This window comes from Callionymus lyra, chromosome 3 (genome assembly GCF_982586985.1).
Source record: "Callionymus lyra chromosome 3, fCalLyr1.hap1.1, whole genome shotgun sequence".
NCBI classification, from domain to species: domain Eukaryota; kingdom Metazoa; phylum Chordata; class Actinopteri; order Syngnathiformes; family Callionymidae; genus Callionymus; species Callionymus lyra.
This window is the reverse complement of record NC_141820.1, coordinates 20,438,602-20,461,788: the sequence shown is the minus strand read 5'-3', so window position 1 is coordinate 20,461,788 and position 23,187 is coordinate 20,438,602. Positions and strand designations below refer to the sequence as shown.

The 23,187-nt window shown below is 38.2% G+C and overlaps 3 protein-coding genes across 3 annotated transcripts; all 3 read left to right on the top strand.

Moving 5' to 3' along the window:
• Window positions 1–1,966: 1,966 nt before the first annotated feature.
• pthlha (parathyroid hormone-like hormone a) lies at window positions 1,967–8,445 on the top strand. Its single transcript, XM_087785811.1, has 4 exons — window positions 1,967–2,107; window positions 2,238–2,355; window positions 6,790–7,328; window positions 7,838–8,445. Exons 2-3 carry the CDS (start codon window positions 2,249–2,251, stop codon window positions 7,304–7,306), a joined length of 624 nt encoding a protein of 207 aa, XP_087641937.1. The 5' UTR covers window positions 1,967–2,107; window positions 2,238–2,248; the 3' UTR covers window positions 7,307–7,328; window positions 7,838–8,445.
• A 1,002-nt stretch (window positions 8,446–9,447) lies between these two features.
• c4h11orf98 (chromosome 4 C11orf98 homolog) lies at window positions 9,448–12,328 on the top strand. The gene is made up of 4 exons (XM_087785810.1): window positions 9,448–9,506; window positions 10,080–10,204; window positions 11,553–11,650; window positions 11,734–12,328. Exons 1-4 carry the CDS (start codon window positions 9,468–9,470, stop codon window positions 11,895–11,897), a joined length of 426 nt encoding a protein of 141 aa, XP_087641936.1. The 5' UTR covers window positions 9,448–9,467; the 3' UTR covers window positions 11,898–12,328.
• A 524-nt stretch (window positions 12,329–12,852) lies between these two features.
• Window positions 12,853–22,491, top strand: mansc1 (MANSC domain containing 1). Its single transcript, XM_087786936.1, has 5 exons — window positions 12,853–13,149; window positions 14,718–14,790; window positions 15,464–15,771; window positions 18,444–18,584; window positions 18,776–22,491. The coding sequence occupies exons 3-5, from the start codon at window positions 15,540–15,542 to the stop codon at window positions 19,813–19,815; spliced, it is 1,413 nt and encodes a 470-aa protein (XP_087643062.1). The 5' UTR covers window positions 12,853–13,149; window positions 14,718–14,790; window positions 15,464–15,539; the 3' UTR covers window positions 19,816–22,491.
• Window positions 22,492–23,187: the final 696 nt, after the last annotated feature.

Genomic DNA, 23,187 nt, shown 5'->3' with positions numbered 1-23,187 from the left:
ATATAATATATAAGTACAAATAAAAGCAGTTGCCATCAGACACAACTTTATATATTTTCTATGTTTACTACTCACCTCATAAATATATCCGATGGCCTTTACAAATCCCGGCTGAACTTTAAGCAGCAATTATACATCGTGAAGTATGTCATTCGTATGTGATTAAAACATGCATATATGACATCATTGACTGCTGAAAGGTTCGTTCAAACTTGACCACAAGGGTGATCTTTGCCGCCCCTGGTGGCCAGCATTGATACTACAACTCCACTGAACAAAAAGTGGTCCCATTAACCAATAAGACAACAAATCCAGTCCAACTAAACGTCCTTGTTCTGGTGTTGAGCCGACGCGTGAATAAGTGGTGAATGTTGCATCATGGATGAAGCTGCCATCCCTTACATAAGAGTTTTTCCCTGATTTCTTTGAAAAACACTAATTAGATTAGGATGAGATCTGTTGCCAGGTTCAGTGATCAGAGCATGTTGAAGGATGAACTGGGCAGATTAAAATAGATGTTGGTCACAAATGTGTTCGGACAGCAAAGACGATCCCCCAACGTCGCAGGATTGACCTGCAGAAGGCGATAGAAGGCTTAGCTGGACCATCACACTTCATCATGCTGGTCTGCAGAAGATACATGTGGAGCTAAAACATGCATGACCTAATAGCACTTATTGCATCACTTCTCTGACTCTTGCCTTCATCTGACCCAACAGAACCTCATGTTTTAAAGGAAATATACTAATATATCTACAGAATTCTAATGTTTGACACCAACTTCATTGACAAGATAACTTTTAGGAAAACAACTTCTCATGTTCCTGTATTTTCCATTTGTAATAGTGATGTAGAGTGACAGCTGTCATCATAACTTTGGGCAATTGTCATCCTTTGTAAACTTGTAACACAACCTCAGGGTCCAACCAGGTCCAGGTCTTTTCTAATCTAGTATCCGGCATGTCTAAGCACTTTGGTCTAGGGGTTTGCTAGCGTATATCGAATAAAAATGTCATATTCGAAAGACATTTATTATATATATGATATATTTCCTACATTGTAAGTCGATATTGTGACTCCCGAAGATCCCAGCATTGTATCTTTTGACAGTTTTTTAGTCCTTTTGTCTAAAAAACTGAGACAAATACTTGTGAATGTGTGTTTTGAGGTGGAGTCCATGGAGGTGCACAACAGCATTTAAAAATCTCCATGTGTGATTGTGTCTGACTAAGGTACCATAGAGGAAATAGATTCTGCTTAAATAATGAATGTGTGTCAAAATATGTGTCGTAAATACAGGAAAAAATATTTGTCATTTGAAATGAATGGATACTGTTGTAGCTGATAATGAATCAATTTCTTACGTATGTATGTCATTGGTGGTCTAGTGTTCACATTGTACGCTTTCAACCCAACGTTTGATTCCCATTGACTACTTCATTTATCGTTTGAGGGGAAAAAAAGTGGTGTGTTTATTAAACCGATTGTGGATTTGAGAAGTAAGATATCAACTACATTCTGGAAAGGAACTCTAGAGAGTTCAGAGCCTCATTGAGTCAATACATTCCCCCAATATTGTTTGTTATTGGAGTTTTTTAAAGAAAATATCTGGAACTTCCTTGATGTATTTCGTGAGCAAGAATCTGGAGCTGTCGACTAGAGGTTTAATGTGGAAGTTTACGTGGATCATGTCACGCACGTATGGATGAAAATCCAAAGAAATGAGTCTCGATTGAGTTAATAAGCACCAGATAAATGTTATATTCATTTGTTTACTCAGTCGCTCTTTGAGTGAAGTATACTTTGGCTCTCCTCGCTGCTTGAGCGCCACCTTCCTGCCGGTCCTATAGCTCAGCTCAGAGGGCCGTCCCCCCCTCAAGTTCCTCCCCCGCCTCCTCCCCTTCTCCTCCTCGGACCTGCACTCATGAGCAGCAGACTCTCAGTCTTCACATCAACACCTGGACCTGCTCTACTTGGACCTTCCATCTGTGGACTTTTACCTCTGAGGATCTTTAGCAGAGCACATCTGGATTTGTTTGTTCTTCGCGCACCTAGTTTTTGCGGAAAGTTTGAGACTCAATTGACTTCTCTGGACTTCAGTGGGAGAGTAAGTTTCCTCCACATGTCTTTTGATTTGAGTGAATCATCCAGGACTTTTGTCTCTGCTCGTCCCCCCGGCCCGCCTGAATGAGTGTCTCTGCCGCCAGACTTGCTCACGCTGTCTTTGGTTCTTTCAGGAGGCGTCAAGATGTTCTGCTCCAGGAGGGTCCTGCAGCAGTGGTGCCTCGCGGTCTTCTTGCTCTGCTCTCCGGTGCCTCACCACGGACGACCCATCGATGCCCTCAGCAACAGAATGTAAGTTTTGAGTTCTGTCTCGTCATCTTCGACTTCTGACTCCTCTTTGTAGATCCATTTATGTTTGTCAGACTCTTTTTGTGTCATGTTTGGGTATTTATTTCATTTCACATCCTTTCACTCATGACTTCAACTGATTTTTTTAAAGCAAAAACTAAAGAATATTCACGGATACAACATTTTATCCTCAATAATCTTTGTTTCTGGTACTTTTTAACATTACTTTTCATTCTTTACTGCTCACTTTTTTAAACCATGTGTTCACTCGAATGGAATTATGAATCTAAAAAGATCATTTTTTGTTTAATTCATCAATACTCAAAATTTTACAAATCCTACTTTATAACAAATAAACAAATTACATTATAAGTTTATGATTTAATAAGTAGCACTCTCATATATAGTTGAGTAATTGAGACATTTAAGACACAAAACATTGAAAAATATATAATATAATGACATTTTATTGAATTTGTTTCATTTATAAATCATTTTAAGAAACAAATAACCAATACAAAATAAAGATTAATTCATAAAATGTAATAATGGTTAGCTAGCTTTCACTCTAAGCTAATAAGGTCTCAATAAAAATGCTCTAAAGGCCACATGTGGCCCCCGAGCCTCACTTGTCTGGTCTAAAGGGACACTTTAAATAGTTGTTAAAAAGTTTTTAGGGTTCCAAAAGTCAGTAGTTGTGTCGAGTCAGGGGCGACGGTATGAACCAAGTCTCTGCGTCAGGGGTGTCAGAACCAGAAACGGTCGACTCTGGAACACCTCGGCCCACCAAACACAAACTGAATATTGCTGATATTCTACTCGGCCGTGACCCAAACCAAACTTGCTGATCCTGCTGAGCCGCCACCTGCCAACATGAATAAATGCCCTTTCAAGTCGTTAAGCCCGAACCTTCAGCGCGCTCTTCCTGTGGAGAGATCGTATCTGATGTGCGGAGACGAGCTGCTCCTGGATTCCTGCGGGATCTCAGATGTAGAGCTGGTGTGACGGCCGCTCGGGTTGACGGAGTGTGTTGTCCGGGTTAATAGCCTCTAGTGTGTGTGTGTGTGTGTGTGTGTATGTGTGTGTGTGGGAGCGCCCGTCACACTGCTCTGTGATCTGCTCCTAATCGTATGTCAGAAACATCTCTAGAGTGGAAAGGAAAACATATGAAGTAAAAAGCAGGAGAAGGTGGTGACCTTTGACCTCCCTTCATCTGCTACAGAGATTTAACGACAACTGAATGTTTAATGGAGAGAGAAGACTGTGGTGTGAGTCTGTGCTGGTGATAAAATAAAAAAAAAGTTCTAGAGTGTCCCTCAGACGACCCAAAGTAAGGTTTGATAATAAACATCTTAGACGACAGGAGCGGGTGAGAATTAATCCTAAATCAAACCAGGACCCGAGGGCCAAATCTAGGCCACAAACTCAGAATGTATCTTTTAATAAGAGTTGAAGTGCTTAACGCTGAATTTAGTGTCCAATAATTAGACCTTGATAATTTTTTACAATCAAAAGCATCAAACGAGATCATTATTCTTGTAATATTATACCAATTGTCATGACATTTTTTTACATTACAATTCAAAGTTGAACGATTTTAAGTCAGGTTTTAAGCTGAAACTATTAAAAAGTCATCAATCAGGACAATAAAGTAACTTAAAATCTAGTTTACACACAAACTTGTGTATGAAAACCATGTGGTGAAAAAAGTCTAGTGATGAAGACTTTATAGTAAATATAATTTTATTTATGTTATATATATATTATATGTGTTTAATGTAACATTTCAACAACAAAATTCAAGGAAGTACAAATGTTTAATAATGGGGTTTGAATATTTATCCCTGTTTATATATAGTGTTATGTTAAAATTAGGTTTTTAATTGGAAATCTTCATTTTGTGGTTCCACAAGGATTTTAGAGATTAGGGGAACATGTGCTACATGTCAATATGAATGTAGAATATACATTTACAAAAGCAGTTTAATAAGTGTATGAGCAACATACTCGTAATTTAAAAAAAAACATGTGTATTCGATTAATATTAGTTTGTTGTTGCACAACTGATATGTATATAAATGAGTTACAAACTTTAAGTCAATGAATCGAATCCACTGGAAAAGTCCCCATAACTGCAGTCCCTCCCGCTGTAAGATCGTGCTGTAAAGTTGAAAATAAGCGCAGAGGTCATTTGTGAAGGTGGAAACCACATAATTCAAGCGGGTAATTGAAATATCAATCCGGGTGCATCAGGTGGTCTCCCCCCCCTCGCCCGCCGGGGTTCACTCTAATTTCCTGGTTCCTCGGGTTTCGGGACCTCCCGTGGAAGCAGGGGAGCAGGAAACGTTGAGATCAAACGTCAGTCCTGTCCTCGACGACTGGCCACTTCCAAACACTCGCCCTTTCATTCGTGTCCCACAGCGAGAAACAATTAAGGTGAGGCAGGTTGGAGTCCTGCCACCCTCAGGATGTTCCGAGCCCACTTTCTCTGGAAGTCGTTTGAAGTGACGTTATTAAAGGTAAAACAGAACCAGATCACTTTTCAAAGACTCCCACTGTTCGACAGGAAATATCTGTATGCATATAAACACGAGCGTCTCGCGGAGCTTCTGTGTTCGTTGTTGCGGATAATATTACTATTATTATTTCAGTCAGCAGAAAGAGCTGGAATATGAAAGTTTTCCCCCTCAAGAGTTTCTCGTTCGGGGCTGGGTTTTTTGCGCTGGGTGGTGAGCGGCTGCCAGAACATCACCCTGGGAAACTGGGATCTCTGATGTGGCCCCGCTATCTCCGATTGAAGCTCGGCTGTTTATGTGCTCACACACCTGAAGTGTTTGTGCAGCGCTGGAGCTCCACGGTTCCCAGGCCTGGAGTCCAGCCCGTGTTTGCGCAGGCGTTACGACTGCGTAATGTGACTCTGAGGCAAAGCAAAGTCCGAATCCTCCTGAACCTGCGGGAAGATAACACTCTCCTCCGCCTGTCGAGCCTCGTCTCTAATCACACGTCCGTGTGATCCAAACAAATATACGCAATTACGTCGTTCGTCATTTTAGCGGCGAACACTGCCATCTTGCGTGTGGTCCTAGTAACTACAGCCACCTCCGTCCACCCAATTAATTCTGTGGAAACACTCCCATCTTGTGGCTGTTTACCATATTACACCGAAACTTATTTCAAACGTATTGATTGAGCGATTACAGTGATTATATCGATTCGTAATAAACTTTAAAGTGATCCAAGCAAATGTTGTTTTCTGTGATAACATTTATTCTTAATTAAGAAAAATGTATTTTATATTTAGTTCAGCAAATAACTAATAATAATGCAAACACTTATTCTCCTGAAAACATTGCTATAACTATCGAGTGAGATTAAAAATTAAAGAGTAAAAACATATCTGGGCATATGTCTGTTCTGATTCCCCACATTTAGCCAGGTCATCCATGTGCTTCTAAAACGAGTCACAAACCATCGCAGTTGACCTGCTTTGGAACCACTTGGATATCTGGGCATGATATTATAATATAATGTATTTTCCCTAAAGATTCTAAATGAAAAAAACAACAACATAAGGGACAGAAAAGTCTTAGAAATTGGAATTTAAATATCAAATATCCATTTAAAATGCAAAAAACACGGACATTGAATTGAATATCAATAATATATCAATGTGTCGCTCACAGGTTGACTGATGTCATGTTCACCTAATAATAATCATCATTCTTTTCCTTGTATTGATTTTGTGGATTTTACTGAAATGGGGAAAAAGTCTACTTTGTTACAGCAAACGATTAAGAATCAACTTTTTTAACGAGTGAAAGTTGTCAGTGAATCACATTATAATTGTTGTATAAAAACAAAATAAACAGAATTCATCATTTTCTGCTTCTGACACATTTATGTTTTGTTTTATGTAAAGCTAATTTATTTTAAACGTGTGGTGTCTCTTTAGTGATGCTAAAATAATTATAATGATAATATAAACAACAATAATGGAAATATAATAACTAATTTAAAGTACTCACTAATGTTTTTATCTGTGTATATTTGTGATACTTATTAGTCTACTTGACCTTGATAACCCTAACTGTGGAAGTGTATATTGGTGATGAAATCAGAACCTCCCTCACCCTGGCCATGTAAAGAGGAACCTACACTAAACAGGTTATTTCTAACAACCTCCATGGAGCATGTATAATAAATGTATTTTCCATTTTTAAGATCTTGCAAAGTGGTTGAAATCACTTCAGTTTGTGACATCATGTCATCTTTAGATAAGATCTGGAGTTCTACCATCCATCTGAGACTCAGACTAGAACCAGTAGATCAGATCAGCTAGTGAAGCTGGTTCAAGCATCTTCTTTTGGAAAATATAGTATGAACAGCTAGTATAGCAACAAGTAGAGTTTATTCTTATGTTGTTTTTTTTCTGTACAGAAAACGCTCGGTGACTCACGCCCAGCTGATGCACGACAAAGGCCGAACGTTTCAGGAATTGAAACGTCGTCTGTGGTTGCAAGAGCTCCTGGACGAGGTTCACACGGCTGCCATCCGAGACCTTCCCGTGCGGCCTCCCAGCAGTGCCGGAGGGAGCAGCAGTGGCGGCGGCGGCGTCCTCCCCGGCGTCGGGGTCAGCCTCAATCCCAGCACCACCGGCAGCACCATGCACTCCAAACCTCCAGGAGGAACCAAGAACCTTCCCATCAGCTTCCAGCTGGAGGAGGAAGAGAGCACCAACCTCCCTCAGGAGACCAACAAGACCCAGAATTACAAGGACAGTGTCCTCAAGTCGTCGGGCAAGAAGAAGAAGAAAGGGAGGTCTGGGAAAAGGAGGGAGGGGGAGAAGAGGAAGAGGCGAGCACGATCAGTGGGATGGAGGCTGGATGAAGAAGCTGGGAGTGGACTCCGGCTAGAATGGAGGTCACTGCTCGGCCTGAGGAGGGCGCTGCATTGAACGCTGTCAGGCTATGACGAAGGTGAGTCCAATGGAAACAGATATTTAAAAAAAAAAAAGTTTTAAATCCAAAAAAAAAAAGAATTTGTATAAAAAAAAAGTTTAAAATACCCCCTAAAAAATTAAATGTAGAAAAGTTGTTGGTGTGTTGAGATCTGGTTTTTAATCAGGATTTAACAAATATTCAGATTCAAAATGTAATATATATTTTGATTTAAAAACAGATAAAGATTAATCAGACCATCCAAAATATATAGTTTGAATCAGAATAATAAATCCTTCTTTAAGGTCATATGTTATTTGGGGAAACTATTGACTGTGATTCAACATTTTTTCGTTACTCCTTTCAAGGATATTAAGAGATTTTTCTTTTGTAAAATCTATAAAAGATACAATTTATTGCTAAAATGAATTTACATTTTCACATCACTATCGTATATACAAAATATAGCAATCCTTTTACATTTGGAATTATGTATTTGTGAACATTGATCCAAAGACTCATGCTTGTTTTGTCTTTTTGTCTTTCAGATACCTATGGACAATCGGACTCCTAAATACTCATATTGCAGATGTCTGTAATTGTGATCGTTTGGAAAGAATCGGAAAAAAAAATATTTATTGTCTGTAAATATTCTAAATATATCAGAACAAATAGCAGAATATGAATATGACCTATTTGATGCTCTGTGGGGCGACAGATCTTTGTGAATCCTTGCTTTTTTTAAATTGCAATATGTTCCGTTTTTGCAGTAATTTATTATGTCTGAATGGTGTATTTATTTTGTAAATGTATCGAGGTGCTGCTGACCTACTATATTTTTGTACCATAATGCACTTTAGATATATAAAAAATATATACCATTAGTTTTGTTTTTGTGGGTGAGTGAAATGAAGAAAAAAAAACAAAGGTTGTAAAAGGCATTCTGTGTTGTTTCTTTTCCCCTTCATTCAAATGTGCAAATCCTTTTTCTTGCTGCTGTTTATTTTGTTAGCGTTGTCAAGTGTTCTGTTCCACCCCACCCACTTTGCTTCTCTATGCCAAAGTTCATTTTTGTACATAGTTCAAACCCATTGGATGTTGTTGCACTGAGATAAACATCTGTACTGAACTGATTAAACATTTGACAGAACTCTCACTGCGTCTGCTTTTTGTTAAACATTTCATTCTGAAGATCAATTAACAAATTAAGTACTTTTGTCCAAAAATCGTCCATCTGTTGTTGTTGTTATTTTTAATGAGGATAAATATTTGAAAGATGAAATATTGTTAAACATGAAGACCTTGTGTTATTTACAGCTATGGCCTTAAACTGTGTGTCTGACTAGAAGCGAGCTGCATTAGGAATAAACGAATCCGATCTCCTTGGTTCAGATCGGTGAAAACACACCTCTAAAAGCAATGATGCGTCAACTTTTCACCATGACCCTTTCCCAGAACTAACAGATAGTTTCAGTTATTTTGAATGGGTTACATAAAAGGATTGGTGGTGTGTTTACACAGTACTATGACATAATATTAAATATATTAATATAATATTAATACTTACTAAATTGTTTCCCACAAATATCAAATATTATAAATAATGTACGATTTCAGAACAAAAATCTCATGCCAGATGGGTAAGAATAAATACATAAATCAAAGAAAGATCAGCTGAGATATATATCATTTAAGAACATGTAATTACAGCCACATCTATTCTTTCTATCCAGGATTCCTGACAGGTGACTGGCTACCTCACCCTGCTAACATTAAGATGACTGCCCGTCAGGTTGCCAAAATAAGCAGAAATATGTTTTAAAGTTTAAGGGTGCGTATGACAGGAAAAGATAGCAGTAACATCTAAGGTTTTTCGTATTATCATCCCTTCTATTATCATTTTTCAATTTTGATTTATGGCTTTCTTTGCTCTCTCTCTCTTCATTTTTGAAATGTCAAACTATTAGACTAATCACGACAACAAAAGAACAATAATAACAAAAAACAATCATAATGGAGAACAGTACTACGTTCTAATAAGAATAATTCATCGGCTTTCAACTTTTCCAGAGCAATGATTGAACTGATGTAACTCCCAGTACAATCCGAGTGGTGGCAGTAATGAGCACAAACCTTACCATTTTACCGTCGAAGAAGAAAACCCATGTGAGTGCAAGCATGTCGCCTCCTGGGGGAAAGATAAACAGACCGAAAACGGTAAGACATTTTAATCCACTTTATAACTTGATATTGGGACGTTAACGTTAGTAACATGTATTACTGATATGTTTTGAAATAACTTGTTTTTCTCTCGAAATTTATCCACCGACCTAAGTGATCGAAAGTCGCTTTCTTCTAAATCAACGAAATGAATAAACACTTCAAACTATTATTAATAAAAATGTGTGATAGTCAAATAGATCCTGTAATAAAGAATATAATTCCAGAAGTATTGTTATTTTTATTAATCGTTCAACAAAACAACGAACATCTGAAGTTCTTTACTGTATCGCCTTTGCTGGTCTTACATTAAATATAGCAGAGGTTGTTTTTAACTTTGTTTAATGAATAGTCGTTTATCAAGTTACTTTAACAAAACAGTTACTAAATAAATGTTTCAGTCACATTCGTCTGTTAAGAGATTGTGCAGAACATGTTTCTTCCTGGTATTTGCTACTAAATGAACAGCAACTTCAATCCAGAAGCATTCGTCACGACTCTGTTGTAAGTGAACTTGCATACATTTATTTCTATAACAGTTTTCTTTTTCTCTCTGCTGATGTCCTACAGGAGTTGGGGAGGAGGCTCTTCAAGCGAAGGCGAGTTCAAGCCAAACAAAAGCGTAAGAGCCATCAGATCGTTGGAGCGATCATAGATGCAGGTCTGATAACAAAACACCACTTGAATAAAAGAAGGTAAGTTAAAACAAATCAGTCACAGTTCAGGGGTTTTAAAATTGGAATATTAGTTTGTAATGCTGTTGTTTACTTAGAGGAAGTGTTACGACCACAACTTTGGTCTTGGCTTGCATTTAAAGTTCAACAAATTCTGCAAGAATCTAGAAATACGATACGTGTCATGCTAGATGTGACGATATGAAATATTGTGATACTGCAGGAACAACGATTTACATTTACAACAATAAATGATTAATAATTTCTCTAAAGTGCTTAAAAAAATTAAGTATCTATACAGTGCTATTGAATATCGATACAGTATCAGGAATAAAAAAATCGCAACATACCGTTTTCTCGATATTTTCTTACACCCCTATTTTAAACATTCCGTTTGATCAACCCAAAGAAAAGAGTTCAAGTCACTTTATTCAGGTTTAGATTTAGTCCAGGTAGATGGATGACAGAAAAAAATGTGGATTGTATTTTGTCGGTCATATGTTGACGTATTCTGCTACTGTAGTCTACTATTTATCTGGGTGCTGTGGCACCAAATCTTTTTGACGCAACAACCTGAGGTCAACCAGACTTGTTTTTCTATAAATGCATGACAGTTCCCTGCTACAACAACATTGTTGTCCAGAAGGGATTTTAGAATCTGTCTTTATCTTTGTACTCCATCACAAGAAGTCAAATCTGTATTTTTATAGTTTATTTACCAGGACAAAGGAAATATTGTCATTCTACCAAACCACTTCCATTTTCACTTTGCACTTTTTTTTTAAAATCATCATATATATTAAAGAGAGAACCTCAGAACATCATGTTAATGAAGTTAATTGTATCCATTTACTGTCGTGTTTCATAGAGATGTGTTACAGGATCGATTGCTTCCCCTCAGAACGACTACCGTTAGCAGTTAAGATAGCAGTGTAAAGAATCGGTTTAAAACATAATGACTTGCATTTCATTATAAAGTTCATTTTTATAACATCTATTATGCATTACTGGCTGGTACGGGTAAAATAAACTGACCTACTGTAGTACCAAAAGGAGAATATATATTATGTCAAATTGTGTGAGAACTTGCCTTTTTTATGACCTTGGCAGGTGAGCGATATAATCTACTGACTGTATCGTTATTACCATTTTAGCGTTTACGGCATGGTACTTATTATTGTAGGACGAACATGTAAACCAGAAATAAAATTAAAAATGTAATTTTGTTTTTCCGTGTATATAATTTTAGCCATGAATTTAGGTATCGGTCAGAAAAAAGGATAAATGAACAGCATTGTGGAGATTAAATAATCTGGGGGAAAGGATTTTGTGATTTCTTCAACCTCATCGTGTTGTTTTTTGGCTTCAGTTCCAGCGCGAGAGCAAACATCACCCTCTCTGGGAAAAAGAAGCGTAAACTGATCAAACAAATAAAGAACATGAATCAAGATAAATCTACAATGGAAGGTAAGAAAAGTTTAAAATGAATTACCCAGAATTCATGAGGACCTTTTGAGTGGACATGTGTCAATTTTTGGATTTTCGTCCAGTTCAGACAATTGCAGCACCGAGCAAGAAGCCGGTTTCGTCTGCTCCTGCAAAAAAGAAGAATAAGGGAGTCAGAAAGGATGTGGAGATGGAAGACGTGCAGGAACCAACAGAACCAACAGAACCAACAGAATCAACAGAATCAACGGAACCAACACAAGCTTGATGGACCAGAACACCGTTAATTCAATATCTGCCCACATAAAGACTGTTCTGCAATGTGTGTGAACAAAGACACAACTGTTCTTTATCCATTTGAATTAAATATCCGTATGTATGGGATTGTTTATGTCAAATGTTTTTTTTTCACAGTTCCTTGTTGGTTTAGTTACAGAAGTATTTACATACATTTAATTTAAAAAAATGAAACCAATCACAATAGGATACATTTTACTCTAAAGGAATCTAAAGAAGCTTAAATTGTATTCCTTTGGTTTGGTTCATGTGTCTCGAGTCATCTGATCCGGTAAATAATTCTACAAAGAACACTGAGCGTATCTTCAATCCCTGACTTAACATTGACTGGAATATCTGTTGTTGGAAAGTAAGTGGATTGAAATAAACATCAAGCTTGCTTTAATAAAATTCAGAATAATGCTTATTTTTCTTAATTATTTTTAAAAAGCGATGTGTAATGTAAGATGGATCTTACGGCTATATTTCTTTCGTTGCCTCAAACGCTCTCTGTCGCACTTTGCTGCTCGGCATTTTCCGTGAGTGCTCGGTTTTACTCGTCACGAGATTGTTTTTCCAGGAAAAAAACCCTAAAGTTTCGCATTTATTGTACATTTCATATACATTATAAAGTCACCAAAAACCCATTTTTAATTTATTTTTTCTCGCTATCTTTTATTTTAAAATCACGATCAATACGATGCTATTTTTTTCTCATTGTTCCCGCAGCATCCTGTAAATAATTCACGAACTTGCTGCAAACTGCTCACATAACAACCACTTGATTTATTTTATTTTTATTTTTTTACGCAATTTAACATGAAATTGGGTTTTTAAAAAATGTTTAACGTGAATAAAAAAAATGTTTTTTTTGGGGGGGGGGGGGTACAGAAGCCCCGGCAGCAGCCTCCTCCCCCTCCGGAGGACAAAGACTAAAATGGGTCAGACTCCATCATGTCACTGGATCACTGGCAGGAACAAGATGCTGCTGCTGGTTCCGCACCAGGTCTGACTGTTGAAGAAGAAGCATCACCATGACGCCCAGCATCCTGTCACCTTGGACCAGCCGTCCATGAGGAGGAGGAGAGGACGATCATTTCAACCGCTTGTTTGGGGGGGATTTAAAAGACTCGAGCCATCTTTTCATCATATGTGCCCGGGATGGCTTCTGTTCCTCCAACTGGTGCCGAACTGATGCGATTCTTCCAGTAGGCGATGCGACAGCCGTCCATGAATACACGCAGGTAGTAACATTCCGTGTACATTTGTGAGTATATTGAGGATCAATGGTATTTGTGGCTCCAGCAGCAGGTACACGGAGTAGTAGCTCGTCTTGCTAGCAACACCATCACTAATAATTAGCTGTGAAGGAGCAAATATATCCAGGATATTATCTCAAATACTTTGATTTTTATTATTATTATTCTCTTTGCACGACGAGGACGTAAACACACCTGCAGTTTTGACGTGAGAACTGTTGCTAACTTCTTCTTAGCTTCAAGTGCTAACCACGGTTTAAATACGCTCCGACAGTAACGGGGAATATAACGGATGTTTATTTATTTGCTTTTAAACTAGAGATGCTTTCGTTGTCAACATATAGTGTTTCTGCGCTTCGGTGATGTCATGTTGTCCGCCTGAGCCTATAGAAATACGGACAGTGACGTCATCATAGCCCAGGTAAACTTGCACCCGCAACTTACACTATTTTACACACATGTAGAAACTGTGGCGTCTGTTTTATTTCTTTTTTTACATACCGTTGTTTTGATTCAACATTATTTTTGTGTCACTCCTGTTGAATAACCCTCATACTTTACATTCCAACATGTATACATGTGCATTTGACACTATTTCTTTGGGAAATACGGAGCAAAAACAAAGTAAAATTGTATGACACTTTTATTTATTTTTATTTACAGGTTGTTGTAACCTAGACATAGAAAACCAGTATTGGAATAAAAAAAAAATACATTTGAATGTAATTTAAAAATGTACCTTCGGTAGGGTGATGTGTTTTGTTTACAGTTCTCATACTAAAGGGTTTAAATCGATCCAAAACCACTTCTTTAATACACCCTGTTTTAACTTTTTTATTATAAAAGGTAAAGCGTTCTTGTGTGTTAAAATACAAAAGTAAGTAAAGGTTATTTGTAAAGCTTGCCCTTCTAGACCAGGGTCAAGAAGCGCTTGGGCATATAAAGCAATGTACAGTAAAAAAAACAAAAAAACATACAAATTGAAAAACTCTAAATGGCCAACCTGTTTCTTAGGCTGTACATTTTTAAATAGACTTTACCAGATGTTTCAGTGGCATAATGGTTTCCTCCCAGAGTCCAAAAACATACAGATATTGAGAACTCAGCAGAGAATAAATAAAGATAAAATATAAACCTTTTTTTTTTTTAAATTAAGACATATTTTCTACAAATACTACAGCAAAGACATGTGAAATAGCAACATATTGATTAGACAGAAAATCTAGACAATTTGACCAGGTCATAGAGTATTCTTTCTCTTAAACCTTACACTTTTAAACTGTAGAATTTAAAATTGAGCCTTCTTACAGTGTGTTAAATTGGAATATTAGTTTAAAGATGTTTTTTCCAAAGAGTGAAGTTTTAGAGGAAGTGTTACGACTACAACTTGGGCCTTGGCATGTATTTAAAGTTAAACATATGTATTGTATTTGTGCACCATCTTCTCTTCTTATTGAGAGCTCTGTAGTGGGCCAAAGAGCTACCTCCCCAGACTGATAGCGGGTCATATAGTTGCAGCCGAGATAAGATGAACTTCTTATTTGCTCATACAGGAGACCGACTAAAGTCTGCCGAGCTTCAGAGAAGTCGAGTGTCTAATGGAGGACAGTTTGTTGGTTCCACTTGGTGAGTGATTTTCTACATGTCGCCCTTATAATAGCAACATTTATGATCTTTCAATATCTGTTTTCAGCACAATATTACATCTAGCAGTATAGAAAATGACGCTTAATCACAACAAGAATAAGAACATGTGTTTTTGAGAATTTATCTTCATGTTTTCCACAAAAAATGCAGAGTCATGAACTTCTATAAAAAGATTTGGACATTGAAGTCAAGAGAATTTTTAGAAGTCTATTTTTGTTGCTGCGGATCTGTTTCTAATTTGGTATCGCTTTCTTCTTTGGTGGGCTGCAACACATCTGGGCCCCGAGGTCCTCGTGCTTTAGAGACTGTAACTGAGGAGGCGGGGAGTCGATCTTCAAAACACTTTCCACACATCTACATGGAATTAGAGATTGATTCATGAGGACGGAGGAGGCATGTGAGGTTACTTTTGCTCTGAAATGGCATTTTGTCACAGGGAGTCACAGGCTCTGACACCAACCCTAAAAACGTAAGGCTCAGGGGCCAAATGCAGCCCACTCAGTCATCTCTTGAAGCCTGCAGGAGCTTCAAATGTTGAACAATATATAGTTGTTCTACAAGGAGACACATTTAACTACTACTAAATGATCAAAGTTCTGTTTATGTTTTCCATTGATCATGATGCTGACCAAGACTTCTTTGTGTCTTCCAGCTCATTATTGTGAATCTCTACTTTCCCATCTTGGACTCTGAGGTGTTTTCCATCCAGCAGTTAATCATCGACAACCATGAACCCCCTCGTGTCCTCGCCTCCGTCGTGGATCCTCAGACTACTGCTCACTGCCTGCTCACTGGCCCTGGCAGCGTTGGAACCGGAGACCTGTTTCTCCAGGCAGCACCGGGAAGCCATCGTCAATGTCAGGCTGGCGCTCACCAAGCCTGGGACCGTCATGGATGCACGGGTGGTCCAGTCTGAGCGGGACTGTGTCCTGGCCTGCTGCTCAGAGGAGGTCAAACCAGGTGAGCATGCTGACGATGCTCCACACTTGTTGTCATTTGTGAGAGATTTGACAAGGACATAAAATCATACAACAGAAAACAATACATTATATATTGTACATTTGATTAAGGTAAATTGTATAAAAAAAGAAGAATGACATACTTAAATTATTAAGTGCATAACTCTTCAATCTATCTTTAAGTGCTTAATATCAGTGAGAGTTATATTTGAAATACACATATCTGACTAAAAGAGGCATCAGCCAACTCAGTGCTGGAAATTAGAATTAAACTCAATCAATAATACAACGTAATTTAGATGATTTAAATGTATTTAAAACCAGAGATGTTTGCAGTCTCATGTTCATATAGTAAATCAATAACAACACCAACATTCGTTATTAAAGTGAGACTTATTGGCTTTTGAAGAAAATGATTGGCAGCATTTTATTTCATAGAAAAAGAATATTGATCAAAGTTTCCTTTATTTTATTTTGGGTTTTGCTGTTTAAAATCTTTTGAGTTGTTTGAAAATATGTATGGAATTATGTGAAGGCTACAAGCAACAAAGTACATACTTATTAAGTAAAAAAGAATAAACTTAGAATACTGTTAAGCAACATTGCATGGAGCATTTTAAGGGCAACTAATGTGTTGATTTAAGTGTGTCTTAAATACTTGTTGAACATCTATTGTACTCATCAGTATGTTTGTTTGTACAAAATGAAATTATAAAATGTGATTAAGCCCCGCCCACTGAAAACACTTGTTTTTTCTAAAGCTAAAAATATTTCACCAAAACCTCGTCTGCAGTGATTGGTCAAGCATCAAGGTTCATCACCGTGTGTCATCAATCCCGGAAGTCTCCGCCTGTGAGAGACTCATTGTATAAACAAAGCAGGGCAAAATTACAGCTGGCTGGAGGAGGAGTGAAGCCATTATTACATTATAATGGACTCCGCTCTCCTAACCTCTCGTTCGCTGAGATTTCCGACGAGGAAGAACTTTCTAAAGTAATAAGTTCAAAACATGGTCATGATGATGGTCTTACTGCATCTTGGAGAGGAAGACTTTAACATTTGTGAGTGAGTCAGAGAGTTGGAGTTTCACATTAGTTGACCTTTAATGTAGCATATAAAATTGTCCTTAATGTGTTTAACTGTGCTTACAGAAGTTCTAATTAATGATAATAGAAGTCTAGTCTGAGGAAAATTAATGTGGATGAAATATTACATCTTAAAATTTTAGGAAGAAAAACGACAACTGGAAATTTCATATTTTGTAATTTGAAATGTATACATTCAGTATATACGTATATATGTATGTTGTAAAAGTTTTATGCAGGTGTGGAAAAAATGGAAGTGTTCAAAGTTTATTTTCATCAATTAACAAAATGCAGTGAATGAACAGAAGAGAAATGTCAATCAAATCAATATTTGGTGTGACCACCCTTTGCCTTCAAAACAGCATCAATTCTTCTAGGTTCACTTGCACAGTTGTTGAAGAAGCTCGGCTGGTAGGTTGTTCAAAACATCTCAGAGAACTTACCACAGATCTTCTGTAGATGTTTTTCTGTCTCTTCATGTAATCCCAGACAGACTCCATGATGTTGAGATCAGGGCTCTGTGGGGGGCATACAGTCCAGAGCACCTGCTGCCATTTTTCTGCACCAGTTCCTGTGCTTCTGTGCATAGTTGAGTCGCTTGACCTTGTTTCCATGTCAGAGGAATGGATTTTTGGCTGCAACTCTTCCATGAAGACACTTCTGGCCAACAGTAGATGGTGTACCTGAGTCCCACTGGTTTCTGCCAGTTCTGAGGTCGTGCACGGCTGGAAATCTTCCGATTTCGAAGGGAAACAAGCTTGATGTGTCTTTCATCTGCTGCACTTGTTTGTTTCCTTGACCGACCACTGCGTCTACGATCCTCAACGTTTCTTTGAGCTTCTTCACAAGAGCTTGAACATCTTTAAATCCAGTCTGCTTTGAAATCTTCGTCTGGGAGAAACATTGCTGATGCAGTAGAACTACCTTGTGTCTTGTTGCTGTGCTCAGTCATGATGTATGACCTTTGACATGAAACTGACTTCCACAACCTCAGCTTGGTAGCAGAGTTTGTTCCTCTCACAGCTGTGTTTTCACTTCATGACTGTGTTTCAACCGACTTTAACTTGATGAACATTAGCATCTGTTTGGTATCATTGGTTGATCATACACTAGAATCCTACAAAACCCCTGACTTTGTGCAAATTTACCGAGAAGAATTGATGCTGGTTTGAAGGCAAAAGGTAGTAACAACAAACTTTGATTTCGATTTCTATTTTGTTCACTCACTCTGCATTTTGTAAATTTAAATTTTTCACACCTGCCTAAAACTTTTGCAGAGTACTGTTTATATAAGATGATATAGAGTTTTAACACCGTTTTACAAATACGTGACAGTGAGGACTCATTTAAACCTGAGGAAAGGTGATTCAAGAGAAGCAGATAAGAAGAAAACACCATGTTATCTATTTAATTCCTTACAGGTCTTTGTGATGTATTTAAAATGAGAGGAGATTTGTTTTATAACATGTTTGCTCATAAACGATGACATGGAAGTCATAAATGTAAGACACTGTTGCACAACATGTCTGATAAGATAAGAAAAAAAGAACTTATTATCGCAGTAACTGACCGTCTTGTGTATCGACAGGGTCCAAATGCAACATGGCCGTGTTCAACGGCAACAAGGCGGCCGGCGACGACAACTGCTTTCTGTTCCACTGCCACAATGATCAGGACTGTCCTCTGATGAAGGCCCAGAGCGGCATCAACACCTACGACATATACAAAGGTAGAGAGAAAGTCTTGCACCTTCACCGACTCATACACACTGTATTAAATGTATTCACAACAATCATACTCCATTATATATATTATACAAGCAGATAATTACTAAAACTTCATTTAAGAATGTGTTTTTGGAAGTTCTTAAAATTGTCTATAAATTGTTGTTAAAGATGTATTTCATCTTTCCTCCTGCAGGGTTACTCCATCCGACCACACTGAGACCTTTCACCACAACAATTACAGCAACCACCACCACCACCACAACACCTGCGCCGCCTCCTCCCACAACCCCACAACCCACCACCACCACCACCACGACAACAACCACAACAAAGCCAAAAGTAAAAACGGTGCCACCCACCACGATGGCTCCAACCACAACAACCACAACAACAACGACGACGACGACGACGGCAGCGGCGACAACGACACAAAAAGCAGCGACAGCGGCCCCCACGGCACTCCTCACGCTAGTGGAGACCACCGACCCCGTGCCCGTCTCATCCCCCCCACCACCACCGCTTCCACCTCCCGTCATCATCCTCGCCACCATGCCTCCAGTGACCTCAGCACCTGAGACGACAACCAGGACGACGACGACGACGGCGAGATCCACCACCACCACCACCACCACTAGGAAGCCAAATAAAATGAACAAGAAGCTCAACAAAGGCAGGAAAGGAAAAGTTCACACCGTTGATATCAGCCAGCCTCAGGGTCCTGTGACATCACTTCCTGTTGCTACAACTGTCAGCAAAGCGACAACAAAAAGAACTACCACCGCCTTTCCAACGACATTAGCTCCCACAACCACAACAACTACTACTACTAAACCTACTACAACTACTACCACCCCTACCACCACAACTTCTACTACAACTCTTCCTACAACTACAACCCCTAAAACAACAACTACTACTACTACAACCCCCACAACCACACCCGCATCCCCCACTACTCCTTCGACAACCACTTCACCGACAGTGAAGACGAGTCTCGTCATCGTTCCCAAAGATGCCGTCCAATCCGACGACTCCCTTCAGAACCCGTCCCTCTCTCACGGTAAAGCAATAGCGGCGAGCGGCGCGCTCAAAAGCGGCGTGGTGGCGTTCATGGTCCTGGGCCTCGCCGTGCTGACCATGGCGCTGGCCGTGGGGGGCCGAAAAGCGATGGAGTCGTTCGACCGACGGCACTACACGAGACTGGAGCTCAACGATCTGCACTACGAGGTGTGATGCGACTCTGGACAAGGATGGACTCTTAAATTCTCGACAGCACAAATTTGCGCCGTTGTTGAATGTTGGCGAAAGGCGGAGCCGATGATTGTTTCTCTGTTTCTTTGATTGTCAGAACCTCCGGTTTGACTGTCGTTTGAGTTTTTAACCTGCTGTGTAACAGCCTTCACATCAATACAAAGAGATGATTGAGACCAGAGACCGAGGATCTCATTTAAGGGATTTAAATACAAATATTTGTGTTAAAAAATGAATTGAATAGTAACTTAAAGTGCATCACAATCAATATAGTGTCAGCTCTAGATGCTGTTTTCTAGCAAATAAAGATCTAAAATGTCCACAATTAATCTTGAAACGTTCGAGAGCAGACGCAGATGAATCTTGAAGAGAAACATTCGAGGGTCTCTGGTGTTATGAGGTGGAGACGCTGTTGGAGATTCATGTACTGTAACACAAACCCACAGAGATGCTGTATGCTAGCATTAGCATTGACGGATCAAAACAGAGACTGATGTCACGTTCTGTTTGGACTTCCTGTTAAAGGAGGCACATGAACCATGTCTAACATTTGACCCTTTTCGTGTTTGATTTCAACAAGCTTGATTTAAGACTTTCTCTGATTTCATCGAATGCTTTTTACGACATGTTAAGTGTCATATTTTCTTTGATCAAATTGCAAAACTAAACCAAAAATATAGTTTCAGTTCAATTTGAATGAACCTGTTTGCCAGCGTTAAAATGTTTGTGTTTAACTGTGACTCTCATAAAATGAGACGTCACATCATCAACGATTAACTCATTACAACTATAATGTCTATTTGCAATTTAACTGTGCAAGCTTGATTTTAACTCTTTTATTTGTTCAACACAGCATTTACAGTTTAATTATTTATAATGTTGCAACAACAATAAGGTCTAAATAGGAAGGTCATTTTTATTTGGCAGACAAGACCTTTTAAATAAGTAAACTTTGGTTACATTTTCCCCAAAAAAACAGATCATCTCTTGTGTTTGCTTAAATCCTGACCCACGAAGACGAAAAGGTTTCTTTCTAATAAGTGAGAATGAAGTCGGGAGCTTCAAAACAACTGTGAGATCCTTTAAACAAGGGGTTCCTCCGAGACAATGAGAGTAGCTCATGAATTATTAGCTTTCAATAACACACTGACACCTCTTTTCACACACACTGTAATAAATTATTTAAAGAAGAATAATGGAAAATACTTATTATTCACATAAAAAGAACATCATTCCTGATGGGCAGTAATATGGAAGATTTAGTTATGTCTCCTTTCATAATTACCACCATATACTGCTATAGGGCATTGTGTCAGAGACGGCAGTTTCATTTACTTTCATTTTGGCCAAAGTACTGAAATAATTTTGGGAGCAAAATTGGATTTATATAAGGGACAGGTTGTCTGTGGTGAAAAGATTGTTAACACTACAGTTATCTCTTTAGTTCACATTTGTGTAATTATACTGTTCTAACAGTGGGGGGAGCCACAAACAAGAAATGTGAAATCTTCCGTAGTGCTGCTTTAAGAAAATATTTCTGTCTTTCTGTACAAGTTTTAAAGGCAACATTGAGAATCGTTCACTTAAAACAAGCAGCAACAACATTTGTTTTTGTGAAATCCCAGTGAGGAAATAGATGGTTGGGAGTTTTTTTGCTGTGCAATCATACACAAAGACTAAGTTAAAATGAAACAAGACACACGTTTATGATGGTAAAGTAGAGGTGGAACACTACGAATTCAGAATGTTAGCGAAACAGATCGGTGATCACCTGACTTTAGATTGTTCTGAATGAGTGTCTGTAATGTTTTAGCGCTAAACGCGATAAGAATGTGACCAATTGCGAAGGCTGAGCCAGCGTTCATGAGAAATTAAGTTATTTACGATGTTGGGTTTTTTTATGCTTATATTCTGTTTCTAATATATAAGATTTATTGTGATCATATTTAATTCTTGCTTGGCTTTCTTTGTGATAATAATATTAATTTATTCTTTTTTTTTTTAATTGATTGTTTGGTTTCAGCAGGTTCAAAGGAGACTTGCTGGTTTGGATTTGTTTGAGGTCATTGACCTCTTTAGTGCAGACTTTATGTGGCGATGGAACACAAACCAAGAAAGAGCAATATTTTTATTCCCTGAATCTCAGGAAGCTTTTGAGCTGACTAGCAGAGACACGGTGGTAGCTGTCGGGCTGAACTCTCTGTGAATACACCTGCATGTCTTTTCACCCGCTGCAGACACATGGGCCTGCAACGCTTCTTCAATCACACTCTGGATGTGGAACACAACGGCACTGTGTTGTTTTGTACTCTCGGCTCACTTGTGGACAGAAATGTAAAACTTTGGATGCAAATCGATGCACTACTGTATACTGTGTATTTTGATATTAATGATCTGCTTCTTTTTAGATTGTTTTTCCACGGGTGAACGGTCACCAGCTGAGCACTATTTTGTAACTTGTTTGCTGCTGCAGCGTCTGTTCACCAGCAGGTGGCGACAGCAGTCCGAGGAAAACTGCACTCTTTCAACCACCTGTTCTGATTTTAGACACAAATATATTGATAGTCATTGTTTGGTCTTGTTTTGTGAAGTGATGCTTTGGCATAATTTGGGAAATTGATGTTTAGTTCTTGTAAGGAATAAAAGTGTAATTTTTGACTGATTGTTTTTTTTTTTCGTTTTTTTTTAAGTCACGTGACATAAGTGTATTCGCAAGAAGAACTTACACAAGCACATCAACATCTACATTGAAGTCATACAACCAAGGTGTGTTCGTGATCTAAAAGTGACAAACTATTTTTTACTCTCATAGTCGGTTCACCCATATGGAAGAATAAAAATGCCCAAATTTGGAAATATATAAGGAAAAATGAACAGACATAAAAGTGGATATATTGTTTTTATTTACATATATATATTTATATTTGAATATATATATATACATAAAAAATCCTGACCCCTGATTGAAGTAATCACTGCATTAGCAGTTTTTAATAATAAGTATTTAATTAGAAAATAAATACGGAAATGTGTTTAAACGGAAAATAAATTGGTCTGCTTTATTTCTGTTTATTTAAAAAAAAAAAAGTTTTAGTTTTTACTTTATTAGAGAACGAAACTGGGATATCAACCGCTGCAAACACAAGTGGAAAAAACACTGTGTGAATGAATATATATTTATATATACAACAGGGAGTTTGACCGAAGTTATATAAAAAAAAAGTGGAAAAAATATTCAGAAGAAAAAGGCTGGGGACACCCTGACCACAAGAAGACACACAACTATTCTGGTACACAATCAACCTCTGTATGATTTTTGGACTAAGAGCCCGGACTAAAGCCAAGCAAACAAAG